Genomic DNA, 22,117 nt, shown 5'->3' with positions numbered 1-22,117 from the left:
ACAGAATTTCAGTCGAATAGTCCGATGGCCCCATTTTTGTTTGAATTACTAAAACTTTTACTGGGAGCTCTGATATCAAATTTGTCAAGGCAGAAGAGTAATGAATGCTGCTTGCTCTGTAACATGTATAGACATCTTAGAATCAAAAAATTTCTTTGGCCGAAGAGATAATTTGGGATTTGCTACAATAGAATCCTTGCAAAAAATTAAGACAAAAGAGAAATTGATATCCTGAAGTTTCGTCAAGAATGTATAACATGTCTGCAGGTTTTATGTAAAAAAAAATTTTCAGAGTTGTCCATTGAAATCTGCACTTACATGCTTGGATCCTGAAATAGCTTTGCAGTCAAATGTTGCAGACAAGAGACATTGCACATTGCACATTGCAGCACGTGGTACAAAAAAGGCATATGACATGGAGGAAAGTTGATGCAGTTCATTGCTAATATGTGTATATTACAGGAACATAATTTTTTAAAGACGAAATGAAGAATTTTTTTAGAGAGCAAGACAGATTGTATGACCTATGGGCTAGAGTTCTTTCAAGTTTTAAATGTGATAAAAAAGAACTCTAAAGGTTTGTGAAAAAAATTCTCATTTTTTCTTGTGGCAATGCGAGGCTTGAGAGAGGATATTCAGCAAATAAGGAATGTATCATAGAAATCAAAAAAGAGGAATCTTTAATAGCACAGAGGCAGATATCCAATGCAGTTTTGGCAGGTGGTGTCAGAAATGTTACCATAGCGAAACCCATGATACATGCCGCACTAAATGCAACAGCCTGTTATCAGTAGTACTTAGAAAAGAACAAGAAAAGGCTCAAGAATGTGCTGAAAGAGAAAAGAGAATTTCAGTATAAATTAAAGAATTAGAAAAGAAAAGGCCGGCACTTATTGAAACTGCACTTCTAGAAGAACAAATCCAGTTTTTTAAAGATTGCAAGTAATATTCCAAAGCAGATGTTTGTATTGTTGTTGAAAGACTGTGCATTTATTTATTTATAAAATATGCATTAATAACTTCTTATTGGTAGGTTTACAAGTACATTTTGTCTTCAAATCAGACACTTAATTCGAACATTAAAACATTAACCTGTTCAACTTAATTGTTTGAAATAATACATTTGAGTGAGTAAATACCTAATCTCATGAAGTTTTCATTCTCAGTTAGTTTTGTATGTAGATAAAAAAAACTTCAGATTGCCTACATTTATCACATATTGCATATACGTGGGATACAATTAAATTCAATCTTTGTTCACTTATTTATCTGTTGAAGAATTACCGTTTGAAAAAAAAATGATTAATTTAAAAAAATGAAGTAGCCTAACTGCAAAATCAGGGTCAGGGAAAATTATAATCAGGTCAGGAAAACCTGGAAATGTCAGAGAATTCATTTGAGATTTTGGGTGGCCACCCTGATTAAGCCCTGAAAAGGGGGGGGGGGGGGGAAGGTAGTATAAGTAGTTCGTAGAAGGATAAAAGATAAAAGTGGGCAGATCAGGACTTTGCAGAGTACGGAAAAGATTTTTTTGGAGGGGGGGGGGGGTGCGGCGGAAAAGGTTTTGTGCTAACAAGGCACACAGCCCAGGAAGGCCGGGTGGTGGTTGCAGTGAGGGATGTGAAGGGGTGGCAAACTATCCCCACCTCAGACATATATATTTCGAAAGAGCCAGTAGATAGCGCCACAAAGCAGAGGGCAGGCTAAAGAGATCCCAGCGTTGCCCTGAAGGAGAGGAGGGTGTAGGGTACTAGATTCCCTGGGAGGGATTGCTGCCTGTTGATGAAGACCGGAACTACAATGCCCGTAGTTTAGTTCCTTCAGAGTTCTACAGGTCTGGCACAGGACCAGCGTGATGGGCGTGGGCATAGGCTGTAGGTATCCCAAGAGGGAAAGGGGTGTAGAAGCTGGATGCTCCCCTGAGTGTGGCGAGGGGAGAGAAAAGGGAGTTCTGGGTACAGATGTGCCAGGAGAGGTGAAGAGGGTTTGGAGGGAGGGGAAACCACCAGTGTGCCACGGGGCGCACTCTGTAATCAAAGAGTGTGTGCCCTTGGACACGGGAAAGCGAGTAGCGAGACCTGGGCACATTACATGATGGCACGTGAGGGAGCGGGTGCTGAAAAGTGCACCCTGGGAGTGATAAAGGTGCACTTAATCAGGCCGAGCTTCTAGCGCAAGCGTCTGGGCGGAAAGTCCTACTGGTGCCTGAAGGCAGCCGGGCATCCATGCTGGGAAAGAAAATTATCAGGCAACAGACCCAGAGAAATTAAAATGAAAAGGTCCCATGAAAATTTAGAAATGCCCTAATGAAATAAAGCCTAAAGTCACCATATGCTAAAATATTAACCCTTTTTAAAAATATTTAGACCTAACTTGTGCCATTAAATCTAAACAAGTGGCACTGCAGTTAGTGAAAGCTTATTATTTTAGCATGCATCAGTGTACAGAAATTCTGAAAATAGAGTTTGAATTGATTGGAGAGTCCAAATATCATAGACCCATTTAAAACTTTTTAAAAATGTTCTTTCTATAAAATACTAGTCAGGAAAGATGTGTAGTGAAATTTTCAAATTTTTTTTATATAGGTATTCGTTCCTTTGATAGAAAATTTTTTGAAAGGAAATTTACCCAGAAAAGAAGTTTTGTTGCTAGATAACACTCCAACGCACCCTGATGCAGAGGAGCTTCAAGATGGTGATTTATGCCAACTTATGGATCTGGTCTTTTTTAGTAGTGATAAAAAGGAACTATCGCAGGAAGCTATTGTCTACAGTGATAGAAGGAACAAGACATGATTAAAAAATTGAAATGCATCATGTAATATGTTTCTTATTGGGTTGCAAGGTCCTAGTTTCCCAATGAACGCCAAATCATGGAAGAAGCTGCTAGGTAATAATGAAAGTATGGAAGTGGAAAGCACAAATACAAATGAAAAAACCATTCTACTTTAAGTGCAATGTACCCCTAGATATGAGGAAGCATCTTAGCAAGAGTTCAAAAGTTGCTCTTGTCGGTTCCAATGGCAATGTAATTGAATCATAAAATTACTCATGATGGTGTTAAGGCTCTGGAAACAGCAATTAGATACATTGAGCAAGAAGAAGAATCTACAGGAAATGTCATAATGATGTGGCAAAGCTGGAGATGCTTGGAAGCAAGAAATGGCACTCACCAGGAAAGCAGACAACAATCAAAAAAAAAATATTTCAATTATCACAGGACTGAACTTATCATGTACTATATTTAACTTCTGACAATTGTGTTAATTTTCAGTTAATTTGTTGTGTTTTTGTTATAACACATGATTATTAAGTTTGGAATGTGTAACATTATAATAGTTTGATGTTTATAGGCTTTTTCTTAATTTTCGCATATGCAATGTTTTGCTGGTCAATTTATGTCCAATAAATGAGAGACAACTGTAGTTTTTGACGTGACAATGTCTAATAAATCGATGAACGCTGGCTGCACGTACGAAAAAGTGTCCCGTTATGCACATTGTCCCACTACGATGTGTCCCATTACGCTCTTTTCTTCCGCGGAAACCAGGTACTCGTTAATACATATTTTCCTTTGTTTATCGCGAGGGGTGTTATTATTAATGAATTATAAATAAAATTTTGTACTCGGGGCCACAATTGCATATCATTTTGAGCACTGGAAGACATAAAAACGTAAAATATTCTCGACAAATTTTAATCTCGGCCCCAGCGCACCACGAGCGTCTGGGTTTGAGATTAAAGCCGAAATTCTTTCTTAAACTTACTAATATTTTTTTATTAACTGCAAGGGCATTTTTATTAAATTCTACGTTTAATTTCACGACGAACAAACTTCGTCAAATGTGTAATTGCAAAAAAGCGTAAAACATTCTCGACGATCTTGAAGTTAGTATAAACATGGCGGTTGACTAGCAGCCGACAATATATTTTAAATTTCTCGCCTACCACTATAAGAAATAAACATGGCGGACTACATACGTTTTTAAAACTTCCACAACACAAAACAAAATTTTTATAAATATATATACAACATCTGAAACCATTATTTCCAATATGCCCTCGTGGCCGTGCGGTTAGCATCGCTGACTACCAATCCAAAGGTTGATGGATCGAATCCCCGCCGCCGCTATTCCTTCATTTTTGTACTTTTAAAAATAAATATGGCGCGTGCGAGACTAGAAAAGTAATAAACATATTTGAATTAATGAGAGCAAATAAAAGTAAATTTATCAATTAAATTGTAGATTTCATTTCACTCCTCCTTTGTATCCATACCTAATAGTGATATTTAAAAAAAAAATGATTCAATTTTATTCATAAAAGTATGCAGAGGTAGATTTTATCATACAAAAGATAGAAAATTAAAAAAAAAAATTACTTCCTCAAAGAATAACATATTTTTAATGCCTAAATGGTTTGGTTGCAAAAACCTATTACGGCTCAGTCTCAGGCTGAATTGGATGTTTCATTTTCTTCGGGATCAATCATTTCATCAATGTTTTGTTATGACTTCACGTTAAACTATCGTCCGTAAACCAACTTTACAGACAACCAATTTTTTTTGACATAGTTTAATGTGCTCTATGTGAATCTTAAATTGTCAATAAAAATTTTATTTTTCAGTTTGGATTCCCATTTTTCAGCTCATCTGTTTTATAATTATTATTTTTTTCAGGTGACAGAGTTCATTTTATTGGTGTAGAAGCACCAAAGGGGATGTTGACCCAGTTTGTGGCTTCTGAAATTTGTATCTGCATGACTTAAATAATTGTGGAGTTTCATGTCAAGTTTGTTTTATTTTTTTAAACATATTATGAATATATTAATATGCTAGTCTTAGATTTAGATTTAATAAGCTTGGCACTATTGTACAACTTTCCAAGTACTAGCAAGAACTTACTGTTAATGAAGCCTTGTACTGATGACAAACTGAAATACAGTAGAACCCCGATTTTGCGAACACGGATTTAACGAAAACAGCGATTTAACGTAAAGGTTTTCAGGAACCATCAAAAAACACCAGTTTATTAAAATAATAATATAGATTTCCAAAAAATGAAAGTAAATTGTAACGGAAACTTATTAAAAAATACACTCTGTGGTGTCAGTAATAGAATGGAGGTACTATATATTAATATGTGCCTTTGCATCATCTGTCCAATCACAAAAAAAAAAAAAAATTGTTCAAATTGCTTAAAAACTCCGGGCGCTGTAACTGAATTGCGTAGGTGCGTGCCATTGCGCGCGCCTGGATAGATACTGTCCGCGACACATGACGTCATGAAGGGTTTCTTTGTCCGCATCCCCCTCCCCCTTCCTTGTCCCTGGCTTGACTCACCACGTTATCTTCCAATCACGCCCGCATAGTAACAGTGCTAGCCAATAATCACACGTTTCCAAATATTCCTTTTCCCATCCTCCAGGTTTCTTCAACTTGTAACCACGTCACACCAATACGCCATTATTATTCTCAGTAAGAGCTTTGTGCGGGTGTTTAGTATTTGGAATACATTTTTTATAAGAGCTGTTCGGACTTTGATGTTTTGGAGTAGATAATCACAGCGACAGACCGACAGGATGCGCTCTTGCCGTCAGCGATGTTTATTTTGACAGCTCAAGCAATTATCTTTCCCACTTCCCTTCGCAGCGGGGGAAAAAAACCGTTGGAATGCAGATGGAAAAGTAACTATGCATTAAAATAAATATATTTACGGCCCTGCTAAATTTTTCTATTCAATAAAATTTGAGGTATTAGTGATTTTTCAGCAGAAACTGCTGTGTGACTAATAAACAAATTGTATCATAATAACTTAAACTTATAAAGTATTTATTAACGGCGAAGGACAGTCGTATAAGCCCGTAAAAATATTTATTTTACCGAGAATGGACTATACAGCCTGGCTTTTGTCGCACGCGGTGTGGGAGGGGAGGAGGATGCTGACAGTTTCTCACGCAGAAGTTTGTAATAAGGGAGGGAATGTGTTGAAATGTTAGTTGATAAAAGGGGGGGGGGGGGGGGTGTTTTTACATGGTTTGTGGCTCTGGGAGGGATGAGCCTTGAAGAATTAGCAGGGGATGGGAGGTAAGCGTCACGTCACGTATGACGTCAAGCCGCCGCTACCGCCAGCCTGGCCGGACGAGTTTCTTACGCTCTCGCAGAAGCTACCACAGCGGCTTTTCGTGTGGCGGGTAAGATAACATGACAGCTGAGACGGCTTTTCGTGCGATAGTGGAAACACCGAGCTCAGCTAGACACTGCCGTGTGCATCGGCGGGATTCTACTGTACATGACTTTATTTACTGTTTTTGGATATTGGCTTTGTTACGTTTTTTTGACGATTCGTTTATGTTACTGGTATTAGAACTGGACAAAACTGGGACACGGGCGGTGGAGCTTTTATTTTTTTTTTCCGCTAAGCTCGCGTCTATTGGCTGGCTGCTGATGGAAGGTCACGAGTCTGGGCGGAGAGTTGAGTGAGTTATACAGCGCATGCGCAGCTCAGCGAACAGAGGGAGCCAGCTGGTGGCTACGCCACGCCGTAACAACAGCTGACTGAGTACAATTAATTACCTTTCTCCGCGTACGGCGCGCTATTTCCATCAATTTGCGGCCATTTTTTTAAAAAATTTTTTACTGTGACACAATGTGTATATAGTTCGTATTTGTTATAAACGCTGCAGGTTGCGACTGTATTTTAATAAACTTTAACGTATTTCTTACACTTTTCATATATTTTTTTGCCTAATTTTTCACGGTTTCTGAAAATCTGTACGTACGACTGAGGTGTTCGTACGAACCGGGGGCCGTACGAGCGAGATCAAACACGTTTAAGATGGAAAGTTGACACAGTCTGAGATAGCACGGCAGCACAAGATATCGCCGTCGACCCTGTCTACGATATGGAAACGTAGGGACGCGATTATGAGTGCGGGGGTCATTGAAAATCGGTAAATCGGATTTAACGAAACATCGATTTAGAGTAAACATTTTCGGTAACCATAGCACTTCGTTAAATCGGGGTTCTACTGTACCTCAAATGTGTTAGCTCCAGTATTTTACAAGAAGTGTTTTATGGGCTGTGAGAACTAAAGTATTTTTGTAATTACGAAGGCATGACTGAATGATTTGTCTCATTGTTATACAATTTTATATAAAAAAAATTAAATTTGGTAATTACATGTATGATGTTCACTGTTAACTTACTGTGTCATAGAAAGTATGCATAATTGTTAATTGTAGGAGTATTTAACTCAGGTTACTTTGATTTGAAGGGCTTATGTTATAACTATACTCTGAAAATATTTTGTCATTGATGTAGAGCAATTTTGACTAAAACTATGCATAAGAGTGTCAGATGTATACTTTGTTTCAGGGTGTGAATTTCTAACTTATAATTTAATGTAAACCTTATTCATGTCATTGTAAAGAAAAATAAATGCCATCAGTACATAATACATTTCCGTATAACTAACACAGTTTTAAAGTTAACTGATTGATACTCTTTAAATGTTATCCAAGTAACTAGGGAATTTAATTCGTAAACTTTTATTTTGTGGTGGAAGACATCATTTTTAGCATTTACAAATTACATAAAATTTTGAAATATTTTTGATGGATAAGGCTATGCCTAGTCAACTATTTGAAACATAATATTTTCTTGGAAATTTGTCTACAAATCATATTTTATTTGTTAATTTATTTTAAATTTTTTTATTCATTATTTGGCCCACTTTTGTGTCTAATTATAGAATACATAAAACTACCAGTTTGGCTCAACTGGATTTAAATAATGCTTTGTCCTATAAGCAGTCTGCATGTCTGTAGGATGTTTGGCTCGTGAATTTATTCCATGGTTATTTTAAATGAGAAAGAAAACCTTCCAAAATATTTTGGCAATATAAAAAAATTGTTTTAAGTACTATAAAAAAATTCTTTTAGGTACTGTGCTGATGATAAACTATTTAAAGTGATGTGGTAGCCTGCTTTGGAACTATATATAAAGTTATTACTTGGAGTTTGTTTCTATTTTAAGGAATGGTTTAGCTATAAAATTATTATAATGAGTATAGTTCAACAGAACATTGTGACAAAATATTTTAAAGGAAGCTGGAATAATTAAAAATTTTGTGAAAGGTCGTGAGTTATGGGCTAGTACATATAAATTAAATACCAACTAAAAATTTTCCTATTAAGCATTTTTTTCCTAGCAAACATGTTGGATACACCCTCTTTTATCACATAATTGTCACACTTGCATAAACGTCGCACCTATATTTTAGGGCGTCAAATTTTGGATAAAAAATCCTCTTGCGTAAACTTTTCACGATGTGTTTGGTCCCGCTATTAGTTTCCGAGCGTTTTGTGTGGGTATTGTTTTCGTATAAAATTATGTATTTTAAAATATAAATTTAATATTTATTCGGACATTACCACTTATTTAATTAACGGAAATACGAAGTTGTCTGATGTGTAAATTTTCTTTTAAAGACTTTTAAAACGTTATAATCTTTATTGTTTCGTTTGCGTTGCCGTGGTGTACCGCTTACACAAATGTAACCAGCGCTAGTTGGCATCATTCATGTTTGGTTATGTTGCTTCCCGTATATAGCGCGCACACGTAGTCAAATATCGATATATCGCCGAGTGCATGCAACGTGCGCTGTCGAGTGCCGACTTAACTACATTTGATGGCCCGCACCCTTTCGTGGTGTGTACTACGATGATAGTTACACGTTCGTTCAGGCTCACATTCGGATCACAGATTTTGTTTTTCTATTTAAAGTTAAAGAAAGGTTTTTTTGTTGCATGACTTAGTAATTTAAATTGTATGTCATGCTCTTTTATACTTCACTTTTTAAATAAATGTACGTTCCATGAATAGGTGTTGTTATATAAAATATTTTATGTAACAAAAATTTTCTTTTCGCATACTTTTCGAACTTTATTTTAGTGTAAAATGTGCGACGATTATGTGATAAAACATGGTAACATGTTTTCTGATCAGTATCATCTTTTTGATTTCTCTCAGACTTGTTTCACCATCTATGTTATTGATAAATAATAATAATAATATTATGGCAGCTTGTTTGTATCAAAACTACTAAATAAGTACATAATTTTTGGCTTTTCAGAACTGTTCTTTAAGGTCAACTGAAAATTTTGTAATTTTTGTTTTGTAGCATGTAAAGTAAGTTGGTTCATTTTTTTTGTGTGGCTTGCTATTTAAGTTATCAAAATTTAGCATTAGGTACCATTAAGTACAGTCAGTTAAGTTAGCTAGTACTGACAAGTCATTGTTGATGAATTAAAAACTGTTATCAAAGACATTGCTGCAGCCAACTTACAAAAAATATTTTGCTGTAGAAATAAGAAAAAGTTTTCTTTTAATTTATTGTCTTTATGTATCCTTATTAGGTTAAAGATATTAAAAAAACATCAATAAAATTATTCTCTTATTCACAAGCTCCCAAAACGTTTGGATCTTCTGGGAAGTTTTATCAACTCATCACTTATTAAGCTATTATCTGAAATATACCTCATTTGGATTTTTATTGTTCAGTTGGATCACATACAAAACTCAAAAAGCCAGTGTTGTCCAAGGTTTGGTGGGGCTGATAATACAAATTTCTTTGGTAGCCGACTAACAAAAAAATTGTTATTATCCATCTTTAGCATGGTGTTGGTCAGCATAATATAACATTAGTATCAGTCTTTGTTAATCCAGGAACAAAATAGTGTTTGCAACTCCCCACTAGAACTACAAAACTATTGTGGTGTGGGCAAATCAAAGTAAACAGGGCTTTAATATTATATTATGTGTGTGTGTGTATTATGAATTTATAGAATATATAAAGTACATAAAAAGGAGGACGCTGTATTAAACCTTTTTGAAACAAGTGCTTGGTGAAGTCATAGATGATTGCATATCCACAGTTTTAGTAAGTGAAAATTTTATTTTTATTTTTTTAATACTTATTCTACTGTTCTTAAGAATAAAATAATTTTGCCTAGTAATACAATGTTCAGAGGTTTAACTAAGTCTGATTCTATAAAGTTCCTTAGTATGAAAAAAAAAAGTTTCAGGTATTTCCCTTTCAAGAGTGCAAATTTAATGTATAAGAGCATTGTTTAGTAGATTGTATTTAAGATACTTGTATCATCTTATCTTGAATAAATTTTTTTTTTTACATTTCCTAACACACTGTTTATATACTTACATCATGCTTTGCGATGGTTTTCGTGATCAGATATGGTACATATTTTTGTACTGGTCATTATCATGTTAAATTACCTGATATATGTAATGCTCTATTTTATATCATGTATGGAGAGTTTTAAAATTGTGACAAAAAATAATGTGCAAATCATCTTAAGAAATTTTCCAAAGAAGTGCTTTGAAAATTTTGTTTAGACTGTAAAATTTCTTACCAGGGAAATGAGAAAAACCAATCATATCTATCTATCCACTCATTTGAAACATGAAATGATATGTGAAGAACATTCGCAACAGCAAGCGCCGAGCACAAAGGCACGAAAGTAAATGTACACGGTAGGGTGTCCAAAAAATATGAAAGTTTTAAAATGTTTACTCTCGCCCCCCAAAATGTTTCCTTTTGCTAAACATTATTTTTTGAAAAATCTGCTCATTTGCATAATATGTAAGGGTCCCTCAACAAAGTTATTTCCATGTCAGAACTAATATTAATGGTCTACAATACTAGTTAGGTTATTAAATACAAATATAGCTTTAGTAAATTTTTTAACATAAAATTTATTTTTGCAATAAATTTAAATTTGAAAGTGAAAATAATTTTTTGAGATTATCCTATTCTCTTATGTACTTGTACAGTCAAACAAACTGCAACTGAATCAAAAGAGAATCACAGACTTGGAATTGTTTGTTCAGTGGACATGAAGCTTATTGCCCATGAGAAGCAAACAGCACAATGTTGGAGTAAGCATGCATAAAGACAATAAAGAACATGCATGTAAAGTATGCAGCTGACTTTGATTGCAGCATCGCCAACTGAAGACAATCCAAGTTCTCAAAAAGATGTTGACTGACTGCTGCAACAGCAACACATGATGTGCTCGCTCCTCCTTGCTCTTAGGGTGGCAGCCGTGTTGGACAGAACTGACATCGGTGTTCGCAAGGCTACAACAGTTGTAGCTTCAGTAATAAATGAAGCTGGTTGTTCATTATCTTCTGCTGTGTTTTCGAAAAGTACTATACGCAGACAATGCTAGATCGGTCACAAGGAAACTGCAGAGAAAATTAACGAAAGTTATTGTGCTTCCAAATTGGGTAGTTCAACGAAATTGTATGGAGATATGGGTGGCCGAAACAGCTTAACTACCCATGCTGCATGCTTAGAAGGTTTAGTTGTTGAAAACTTTCCTGAGAATTTCGCTGGCGACTCCCATCGCCGTAGAACCACGGGACAAGTCCTGGGGTGCCCAGATGTTATGGGCCAAGCTTATGGATCACGCCTCAGGCATGGGGCAGCGAGAGATCGCCAACACCCGGACCGCTAAACAAGTTTATTACAAAAAAAAATTAAAACTATCTCATAAATAATTATAAAACATGATTCCCGGGGAAAATGCAGTAAAACTCACCTAAAGCGGTAATAAAAACACAACTTTCGACATTGATGTCGAAGGATACTTGCGGAGCACAAAATTTAGTAAGTTACATCATGGCCTATAAAAAGTAGGACGGTACTACCTAGCCTTTCCCAAGAGAAAGATGACCATAGATATGACCATTCGTGGAGATGTGAATTTTAACATTGGTTACACTTTCCTGCACTTAAGTGCGATAGCTCAATATTAAATCTTAACCACAATATTTATAACAAACAGGAAAAATTGATTTATAATGTTTAAAGTCTTTTCAGTCCATATGTTTTTCTTTCAAATTCACAAAGATTAACAAAGACATAAATATATAATAAAAAAAATGATTTTTATACAAAATAATTCCTTACATATTGATAGTTAAATGTAATAATAATTTCGTTACTTTAAATAATCGGAAAAGATAAAAACAATCAGGTATTGCAAAGAAATATAATAAAAAAAAATGTAGCCTCCCAGTTTGCAATTAAAATTAAACAAATATATAAGCAACAATGGGCGCATGCCCACACAAGTGCACAATGGCACACACTCCCCGCCTCAAAGGACACCACAGCAGGGTGGTGGCAATAGTACCCAAAACTAAAACTAAATATCCCAACATAACATTTAACACCCAAAAAAACATATGACCATACAAAAAAATTAATCCACAGTGGAAGAAGAAGCTAAAGGTATTAGGATAGTACCTGCAGGTACAGGAGGAGAAGGGGTTCTCAAGGACCGCAACTTCCATAAGAGGACAAGACCAAAAGCAAGGATGCACAAGAAAACGAAGGACGATAAGGATATGGCAACGAGTGGTCGGAGATGTTGATTGAACAGGTTGGTGTGGACGCAAAAGGTTTATAACATCATGGAAGGGGGCACCACTAGGTTGTGATACTAGCAACTTATCAATATCATCAACGATAGAAGAGTTGAGGGTTAAATTAACAATTTTAGAAAACATGGGGTGACTGAAATTTAAATTAACCTTAGGGAGATGTATGGTAGGTAAAGATAGATTTGACCTTAGGACAGAACTAACGGAACCAAAAGTTTTAAAGTAAAGGCTTACGATATCACAATGAGTGGCATTACTTATATATCCACTGCCAATCATTGAAATGGTGTGTGGTGCAAAAGTTTCAGTGGTCGATCTGCATAAAAGCGTGATATCAACGGAAAATTCACTGGTAAAAATCCACAGTGAATTGGTTTTTTGGAAGAAAGGAAGATGTAAAGAAGTGACAGACTTGTCGCAAAATTCGAAATATGTTTTTCCAAGGAAGAGGTTGAATTCACAGTTAGTGACATGGGAATCGAAAAATGGAAAGACTGTAGTACACAAGATAATGCCATGTTTCCTAAAACTTGATAATTGGTTAAATGTAACAGGGGCAAAATGTTTTCTGTCAGGACTAACTAACACAGTATCATGTACTCTTAGTAACAGATAATGGTTTAATTTGGGGAAAAAGAAGGGAAATGCAAAAACATGGTAAACTTCAAAGTTACTATCCTTACTGGCCAAAGGTACATTGACAATAACATTTAGAGAATGATTAAAAATTACTGCCTGAACGGTACTGAGTCCATAATACATATAAAGATTTTCATAAGAAACGGGGGCTAGCATATGTAAAGGTAAAGAAATTGAGTGTTGAACATTGTTTAACAAAGTAATAAAAAAATTAGGTTGCACCAAGGTCAAACTTAATTTTCCATGGACACTGCTTTCTATGGCTTGTCTCAAGTCCGAGAGTTCCAAACATGCACTAGAAAGAGCTTCACTGATCCTAAAAAAGAGAGTATTCAAATCAACTCGCCAACTCACTAGCATAATTTTGTCCCAAATTTCATGTATAGAGTCATTGAATAACTTAAAGAAGGCATTATGACTATCCAAATAGCGTTTAGCTAAATTTTTTTATCAAAACTGTATTGTTGAGCACTTTTTCTTCCAGATTTCTTACGATGAACATGTGATTCAAAACACAGGTCGAAATCTCATCTTGACCTTTTGAGACATCTTTTAATCGTTGTTCAAGACTAACAAGATCTTCATTATCTAGGGTTCCAAAAACAGTTTTCAAAATTATTCCGCCAAAATCGATAAACCCACGTTCCATCCTTCGCGAGTGTTCGTTGGGAAGAAGGGAAGTTAAGGTTAGAGTTTCTGCTTTGTAAGCTATGAAGTTTTCATGTAGTTGTTGAACTGCAAATCCAAAATTCTGATTCCATGAAACATTCTCCTTTAGTCCTGTCATTACATCATTTAGAGCATCTTCCAAAAGTTAACATTCCCCATCCAAGCATAGTAAATCAAAATCGAGCACAATCGTATAGAAATTGTCAGAGAAGAGAAGGGAATCACCCTTTCCAAAGAAAATACCAGAATTGAGAGGATTTACCGTGACGTTGCCATACGCCAAAGAATAGGTGCAAACAAGAAGAACCCACGCCCCGAACATGGTGTTGCACTCAAAAAACCCAGGCTGGAGTGCAAGGGACAAACAGGTTCACTAGAACACACAAAATCAAACCAACCAATGGTTAAATAGAGAAATAAAATCATCCATTCCCACTAATATTATTTTAACCAAAAAAAAACTCAGATACAATAATTACCCAAACATAATTAAACTCAAATAATCAAGGATATCAACCATTTCCCAAAATATATATATAAAAAAAAGATAAAACTTAATAATACCACCATGGTTTTTTTAAAATATATATATATATATATATATTGTGTAAGATGTGATGACAAAACATACCACATCATAGAGTAGGATAATGTAATATAACATAGCATTTTATGATTCATAGGCCCATGAAAATTATAAATCAAGTTAAGAGTTTCCATGGACTCCAAGACTAGGATAAGTAGGTGATCAGACCACGATCAACTAAGCCAAAGACCGAAGGAACTCGAAAGCCAACAGCAGACATATGGCCTAAAGAGAACAACTCCTAGACCAATGGTAGAAATCAAACTGAAGGTGGGGGATGATATTTTTTAAGATGTGAAATATGAGCTCCGGTGTCAGGGTTAGCCAAGCTAGCCATGACAGGGGTAAGAAAACGTATTTGATAAGGCCCTGACCAGCGAAACGACAATTTAGCCATTCTTTTGTCGACAGCTTTGCTGACAGGGTGTGCTTTGCACAAGACGAGATCACCCCGTTGAAAAGGATTGTCAATACGATTCTTATTGTATGTACCTTATTCTACTTCTTTCATGAGATTTTTTTAGATTTTCAAGGGCAGCTGCCCAAACATCTTTTACATTTTTAGGGTCATCAGGCAGAAGATCATTTAAACACCAAAGATTTGACAATGTGTTGTTTGGAGTGAAGGTAAACATCAAATTGTAAGGTGTGGACTTGTGAGATTCATGTCTTGCATAATTAAAAGCCATTTGGAGCCAAATTAGATTCCTATCCCAACTAACCTGATCTTGCGCATGAAAAGCGATTAACGCTGAACGGAGGTTACGATTGAACATTTCCGCATGCGAAGGTGGAGGATAGTACGGAGACAAGGTTATGTGGTGTATCCCATGTGTGAAACACATATTTTTGAACAATTCAGAAACAAACTGAGATCCATTATCAGAAACGATGGATGATGGAACACCAAAATTTTGAAAAATCTTATGTTGAAAAGCCTGGACTGTTGAACGTGCATCAGCTTTTCGTAAGGAATGAGCCACACAAATTTATAAAATGCATCAATGCAAACTAGCAACATGTTATTTCCATTTTTTCTTCTTGGCAGCGGACCAACAAAATCAATGAACAACTTTTGCATAGGTTTTTCAGCTACTTCTGATGACAAGAAACCAAGTTGTGAATGCTGTGCGGGTTTGCTGAGGGCACACAGGTGACACAGTTTTACCCTTTCAGAAATTTTGGCATGCATGCCTTTCCAGACAAAATGTTTTCTGATGGCTTCAATGCTTTGTAAATACCTAAATGTGCGCCAATAGGTGAAGAATGAAAATAATCACAAACATGAGGCTTCAAAACTTTAGGCAACACAATTCTTTTTTGATTTATTTTTACCCTTGAATACAAGATGCCTTTAGACAATAAGTAAGGTTTTTGAGGAATGCCTGCTTTTAGGTTTTGAATAATTTGTAGCAATTCATTATCAGTTACCTGATGGGACTGTATTGTATTAAATGCCAATGGAAAGTCAGTTAAAAGAACATTGCAAGTCGTGTCGACAGAAGACTTTTCCAGTTGGGAATTATTGAACATACGAGATAGAGAGTCTGCGACAACATTTTGCGTACCTCGAATGTGCTGAACTTTAAATTTTAGAGATGAAATCCTCATCACCCAACGACCAATTTTTCCTAACTGCCGGGGATGAGCCAAAAGCCAGGATAAAGCCTGATTATCTGTTTCCAATAAGAATTCTGCATGTTCCAAATAGGGTCTGAATTTATCAATTCCGAACACAACTGCCAAACATTCGAGTACATAAATACTAGATTTATTTTCTTGTTGCGTAAGTGTTCTGGATGCAAAAGCAATAGGGTGTCGTACATCATCAAATTCTTGAATTAAAACTGCTTCTATGGCAGAACCAGATGCATCAGTCTGCAAAATGAACGGTTTTGAAAAGTCAAAAGCTTTCTGTTGCTCATCTCCTCACTCAAATTTTACATTCTTTTTGCGTAGATAATTTAGAGGAACTGCTTTCTCAGCCAAATTGGGAATAAATTTACCAAAGAATTGAATCATTCCAATAAAACGGGCTATATGCCCTTCACATCACGCGGTGGAGGAAATTCTCCGATTGCTTTAGTTCATTCAGGATCAATAGAAATGCCATGAGAAGAAATTTTGTGGCCTAGAAATGAGATTTCCGGAACAGCAAATTTAACCTTCAGGGGATTTACTGTCAAACCAGCCTTCTCCTGACCGCTACTCACACTGCCCCCCACACACACACCAGTTCAGCGATCGTCACCTATCCTTAAATATTATAACATGTCTACTCAAGAGCTCGGAGAAGAAGAAAATTTTAACAAGCTTGAACCATATTTACAACTGACATGCGCGGAGGGGATGGAATCACCTAGAGAGAGGGGAAAGGCACAGTCCAGAACCGGAAACCAAGCAAAGTCATGGCGGGATCTTCAAATTATAACCGTTTAAGTTCAAAGTAATCTTTATTTAGACATCACAATTTTCATAACCCAAGTATTATTTCTTAATTTTAATTTTTTTTATGTCCTGTTATTCCTGTGATTTATTGAGTCCTGCTGTATTAACCTTGATATAAATCATAGAGTTTAGTTCTGAGGTCACGATAGGCAGGTAATTTTCATTACAGTAATTTTGGACTGTATGCTTAAATTTTCAAAATAATATTCATCCTTTTAATAACCCCCGGCAAAACTCGAACTGAGCACCTATTCAGCGTATAAATATACGTATTTAAAAATCCTTCCTTAATTTATGAACTTACCACTCCGGAAGAAGCATTGTAATTATGTCCGTAGCTTCTCTTACTCCATCCTCCATCAACTATTACTGTTACAAATGGAGTACCATCTCCATCAGTATAGCCTCTTTCCACGGCTAATTGTCATTCTTCTGCTCCAGCTTCGTAAAACAACTTTTCTAAGTGTTCCTCCCACACCTGTGGAATATGCAGTATGGTAGTTTATTACACTTTAATTTTTAGTTATTAACTGTAAAATGTGGTACATTTTATTAAAATGAGTAACTACACGTATGTAAAAATTGCTTCTATTGTGGCCTAATGTTACATATTATATTCTGAAATTAACATGCTGACAGCTAAAATTACAATGAACAGCAATAATTAATACTTCCCCTCTCACCTTTTCAATCTTTTCTTCATTTCTAAAGAAAGTATTCTTGGACATAGCTGGTACATCTAGAACACTGAGTATATTTTCAAATTGTGAAAAACCAATACCAGATATTACAGCTGTCCAAGCTCCTGCGCTATTCAGCACGTCATTAGGAGATTCTTCATTGGTAACTGGAAACTGTTGACTACACATGTCACATTCCAAAATCCACTGACATTATAGGCCTTTACGATTTTCTTTTTGAAACTTAATTGTACCAGCAGTGCACTGTTTTGTGTGGCGACTTTGCAGACTCAGAATTCTTGGCAGGACGTAAGCTGGCTTAAAAATTCTGTTGCTGCAGAGATTGTGCCATGAAGCTGGTTGTTTTTCAGTTTCTACTATTAGCTCCGGAAGGTTATCATCTTCGTTCATGAAGTCTGGTAACTCTGAAATATTGTCGTCTGTTGGGTTGAGCTCGACAACAGTTTGGCATCCGTGGGAATAAAAATTTTTAACATAATGTTATACGCAATTTAAAAGGATATATATACCGATTTAAAATAATTAATAATGGAAATGGTGAAATACAAAGTATCAGTTGACAAACAATAATATCATCACGAACTAAAATTTTACTGTTGGTTAATATACTATACCAGAGATACATTTTTCTTAAGAGGCCACTCCAGTGTTTCAGGGGCACTACGCAACCCGCGTTAACCTCATAAGATTCAATGCTATTTTCATTTTTCTTATAACTTATTAACTAATATAGATTTCGAAATGATGCTTGCTTGATATGTAAGACAACGCAGCTCTTATCAAAGCCCCTTTCTTCAAAAACGTGCATAAATTATGGTTCAAACCTAGACAATACACTTATGCATATTAGTAAAGATTAGCATAAAACCATTTTAATAAGCAATTTAATAAGCACCATTTATTAATTTCATGTATATCAATTTCAAGTAACAATACACTTATGCATATTAGTAAAGATTAGTATAAAACCATTTTAATAAGCAATTTAATAAGCACCATTTATTAATTTCATGTATATCAATTTCAAGTAACAAGCAGTCATTAATAGAGTTAATACTTCTGGAAATTTTAAAATCATCAGCAAACAATACACCACTTGAATGTTTAGGTACAAATGTAATATCATCAATGAAAATATTGAAAAGTAATGGAGAGAGAGTGCCACCCTGCGGGACCCCAGATGGAACTTTAAAATATGAAGAATAACTGTTGTTGATGGAAACAAAAAAGCATCTATTATGAAGGTAGTCGGAAAACCAGGCTACAAAATTGCCACATAAACCAAATTTAGCAAGTTTACTGAGTAAAATATCATGGTTAACAGTGTCGAATGCTTTCGCAAGGTCAAAGTAGCAGGCATCTACCTGACCCCTATTCGTTACCTCATAATAAACAGGATTTAGAAAGGACACAAGGTTGGTTGCTGTGGTCATACCAGTTCTAAAACCATGTTGTGAAGGAGACAGTCGGTTTTTAATTGGGAAATTTAAGAATTTAAAGATAATTTTTTCAAATATTTTAGACAAACCATTAAGGATAGAAATAGGACGGTAGTTAGATACCTTTAATTTAGAACTGCTTTTGAGAATGGGAACTACCCTTGCTATTTTCCATTTGGTGGGAAACGTTTGACTTTTCAAACTTACGTTAAATAAATGTTTAAGAAGTGGTGTTAATATGTATGAACAGCCTTTAAGAACAAAGTTAGGTATTCCATCAGGACCACATGACATAGAAGATTTTAGGGATTTAATACCCCAAAGCACAAGACTTTCAGAAATAACGGGGACCAAAATGGTATCATGGTTTGACGTTGATACATTAACATTATGATTGTGATTAGTAGATGAATATACATTAGAAAAAATTCAGCAAAGGTATTAGATAGCAAAACAGGGTCAGAAGACACATCATCATTATCCTTGAGAGAATACTCTTCACGGTAACCATTTCTCATTATTTTTACATAGCGCCAGAACTTTTTAGGGTAAGACCTTACTTTGTTATTAATATGTCGAGTCCAATTGATTTTGTCACGTTTGATTAGATATTTAACTTGCTTCCTGTAGAATGAAAATTGGGAATAGTAGATCATGTTTCTTTTCTGTAATTTATGGAAGTGTTTTTTTAGCTTTTAGATTAAATATTAATTCACTAGAGAACCAGCAAGGGTATTTAGTAGATTTATTAGAAATAACAGGAATAAATTCATTCATACTGTTACATATGCAGTTAGAGTTGATCCACTAAAAAATTAACATCTGTAGATTTACAGAATAAAGACCAATCAAAATTTTTTATGGAACTAAAGAGACCAAGATAATCCCCATTTTTATAATTTTTGAAATTAGTCGAAGAATTAGACTTATATGGTAAAGAGTCTAAAATTAATTTTATAAATAATGCTGGATGATAGAAGTCTTCTTTTACGAGTGGATCAGTTGCTTGAGACACTTCACAGATTGATGAGTTAGAAAAAATTAAATCTAAAAGATTAGGGAGAGGCTGAGTGTTGTTGTATTGGATAAGGCAGAGGCTAGAAGTGAAATTGAGAAGACTCTGTGCCTTACGATTAGTGTTCACTTGTAAGTCATAATTGGACCAGTCGATACCAGGAACGCTGAAGTCACCAAGGATCAGTATTTCATCTTGAAGGGACAAAAGTTTGTCTTCAAGAAATTCAAAATACGATAAATACGTAGTTAACGATGTGTTAGGCGGTAAGTAGATAGTACCAATAATAACTAGTGACGTCGTCCCAGGTGCTCCCGTGGCTCGCACAGGTTGTTATGCCACCTCGGTGCCTCACCGGTCGGCGTGTGTGGTCGGTGGTAGTGTCTCGAACGGGTGTAGGTCGATTGTCATGGAGAGCGAGATCGACTCGAGCCCTAACGGGACCTGCCAGTACGCGCCAGTTGGCCTTCACCCCTCGGCGCGAGCAGTCGTGTGCGACTCGCGGAGTTCGGCGATCGGTGTTCGTGTGCGTACCGAGAACGTGACAAGTTAGTCGTGTGTGTGGTCCAACCACTCCTGCCTGCCACGTGGCGACGTCACGACCACCGAGAGACGGAGTCTCGTGCTGTGAACTAGCCCACAGCAACCACCCCTGTTAAAGGTTAGTTGGCGCCCTCAGACACCACCCAACCACGCATCAACATCGGCAGGACGACATAGTTTAGATGAATTACTTTTAATTTTAATCCATACGGCTTCCACACCAGGATAATCAAGTGTATTAATTAGCTCAACTGAAGCAAATTTAAGTTTATTTACCGCTATTAGAACACCACTGCCACGTTTTTTCAATGTCAGTAGAGAATCTCTATCCTTTCTAAATATAAGATATTTGTCTGAGAGATAATGTGAATTTATACTCGTATCGTGGAACCAGGTTTCAGTTAAACAAATTATATTATAATCAGAAGTAAGAAAAAATCTCCCAGTTTGCATTTAAAATTAAACAGGTATATAAGCATGGTGCCTGCAAGCTAGACAAGATAGGTTTCTTCCAACAGCACAAGTCACATAGAATTTTCCCATATTAATAGTCGTCATATAAAAATACACAAGCGAATTACAAATGTTGTGCCACTGTGCACTTGTTGTGTGGGCATGCGCCCATTGTTGCTTATATAACTGTTTAATTTTAAATGCAAACTGGGAGATTTTTTTATCATATTGCTTTGCAATACCTAATTGTTTATATCTTTTCCGATTATTTATGCTTAAAGTGCTGTTGGTAGATGTGTTTAATACTACGCTTGGTCCATCAAAAGAACCTGATTTAAATTTTAAATTTTTTTTGGAACAGCTGGTTTAAACTCAGATGTCATTAGGTGAAACTTCCTTAAGTGCATCTTGTCCTAGCAACAGATGCTGTGAACAGTAGTTCCCCATGCCCCTGACCTTGGAACCTCCCTTGCCAGCAACTGATGTCAGCATTGTGACTTTAGGTTGCCGGTGACTAGCAGAAGGGAGAGGAAGTCGCTACCCAATTTATTTTTTTTCCTTTCTTCTCGCAAGTATTTTTTTTTAAGTCTGAAGATTTTAACCGGCGCGGCAGTAATGATAAACAGAAGCCGTAACCAAAAACTATTATATACTTTGATTTGTCACATGAAAGATTGCAGAATAAAACCAACAAATTATGTTGAATGTGGAAGAAACTAGACTTAACAGCTGGTACCATAAGACAAGTGTATGACACAATGATAAATATAGGAGGAGTTCAAGCAGTTAAAATCACAAATCCCTTGCTGAAAGCAGCGCAAAATGCCCATGCTTTTTATTTGGGTAGCATGGATGAAAAATAAAAATTTACCAATTGCAATTAAATGCAGCAATAGAGAAGAAACGCCATGCTAAAAAGATGAGGGCGTTGAGACAAAAAAAATTAAACTACTCAGTTAACCTAAAAAGAGGTAGAATTAATTAGTGTGCACATAAAAGCACTTTCAAATGACTAAAAGCAGTAGTAATTTTGCAAACTCTTAATTTATTAGCAAATTATAGTTCTAAACAATATATTGCTTGTATATAAGTCATATATGACTGAAGATTCTATACTTTGGAAGTTAGTGACTGAAATATTTCAAAATTTTGTGA

General features: G+C 35.8%; 1 protein-coding gene across 1 annotated transcript in view; it reads left to right on the top strand.

The window, feature by feature from the left end:
- Positions 1–5,999, top strand: part of LOC134529760 (SCAN domain-containing protein 3-like) — a 48,329-nt gene extending 42,330 nt beyond the window's left edge. Inside the window, exon 4 of the mRNA XM_063364169.1 lies at positions 4,678–5,999. Within this exon, the coding sequence (XP_063220239.1) occupies positions 4,678–4,766 (89 nt within the window). The 3' untranslated portion in view covers positions 4,767–5,999. The remainder of the gene's footprint in view (positions 1–4,677) is intronic.
- The last annotated feature ends 16,118 nt before the right edge of the window (positions 6,000–22,117 follow it).

Source organism: Bacillus rossius, chromosome 2 (genome assembly GCF_032445375.1).
Source record: "Bacillus rossius redtenbacheri isolate Brsri chromosome 2, Brsri_v3, whole genome shotgun sequence".
Taxonomy (NCBI): Eukaryota; Metazoa; Arthropoda; class Insecta; order Phasmatodea; family Bacillidae; genus Bacillus; species Bacillus rossius.
This window is presented reverse-complemented; position numbering and strand designations above follow the sequence as displayed.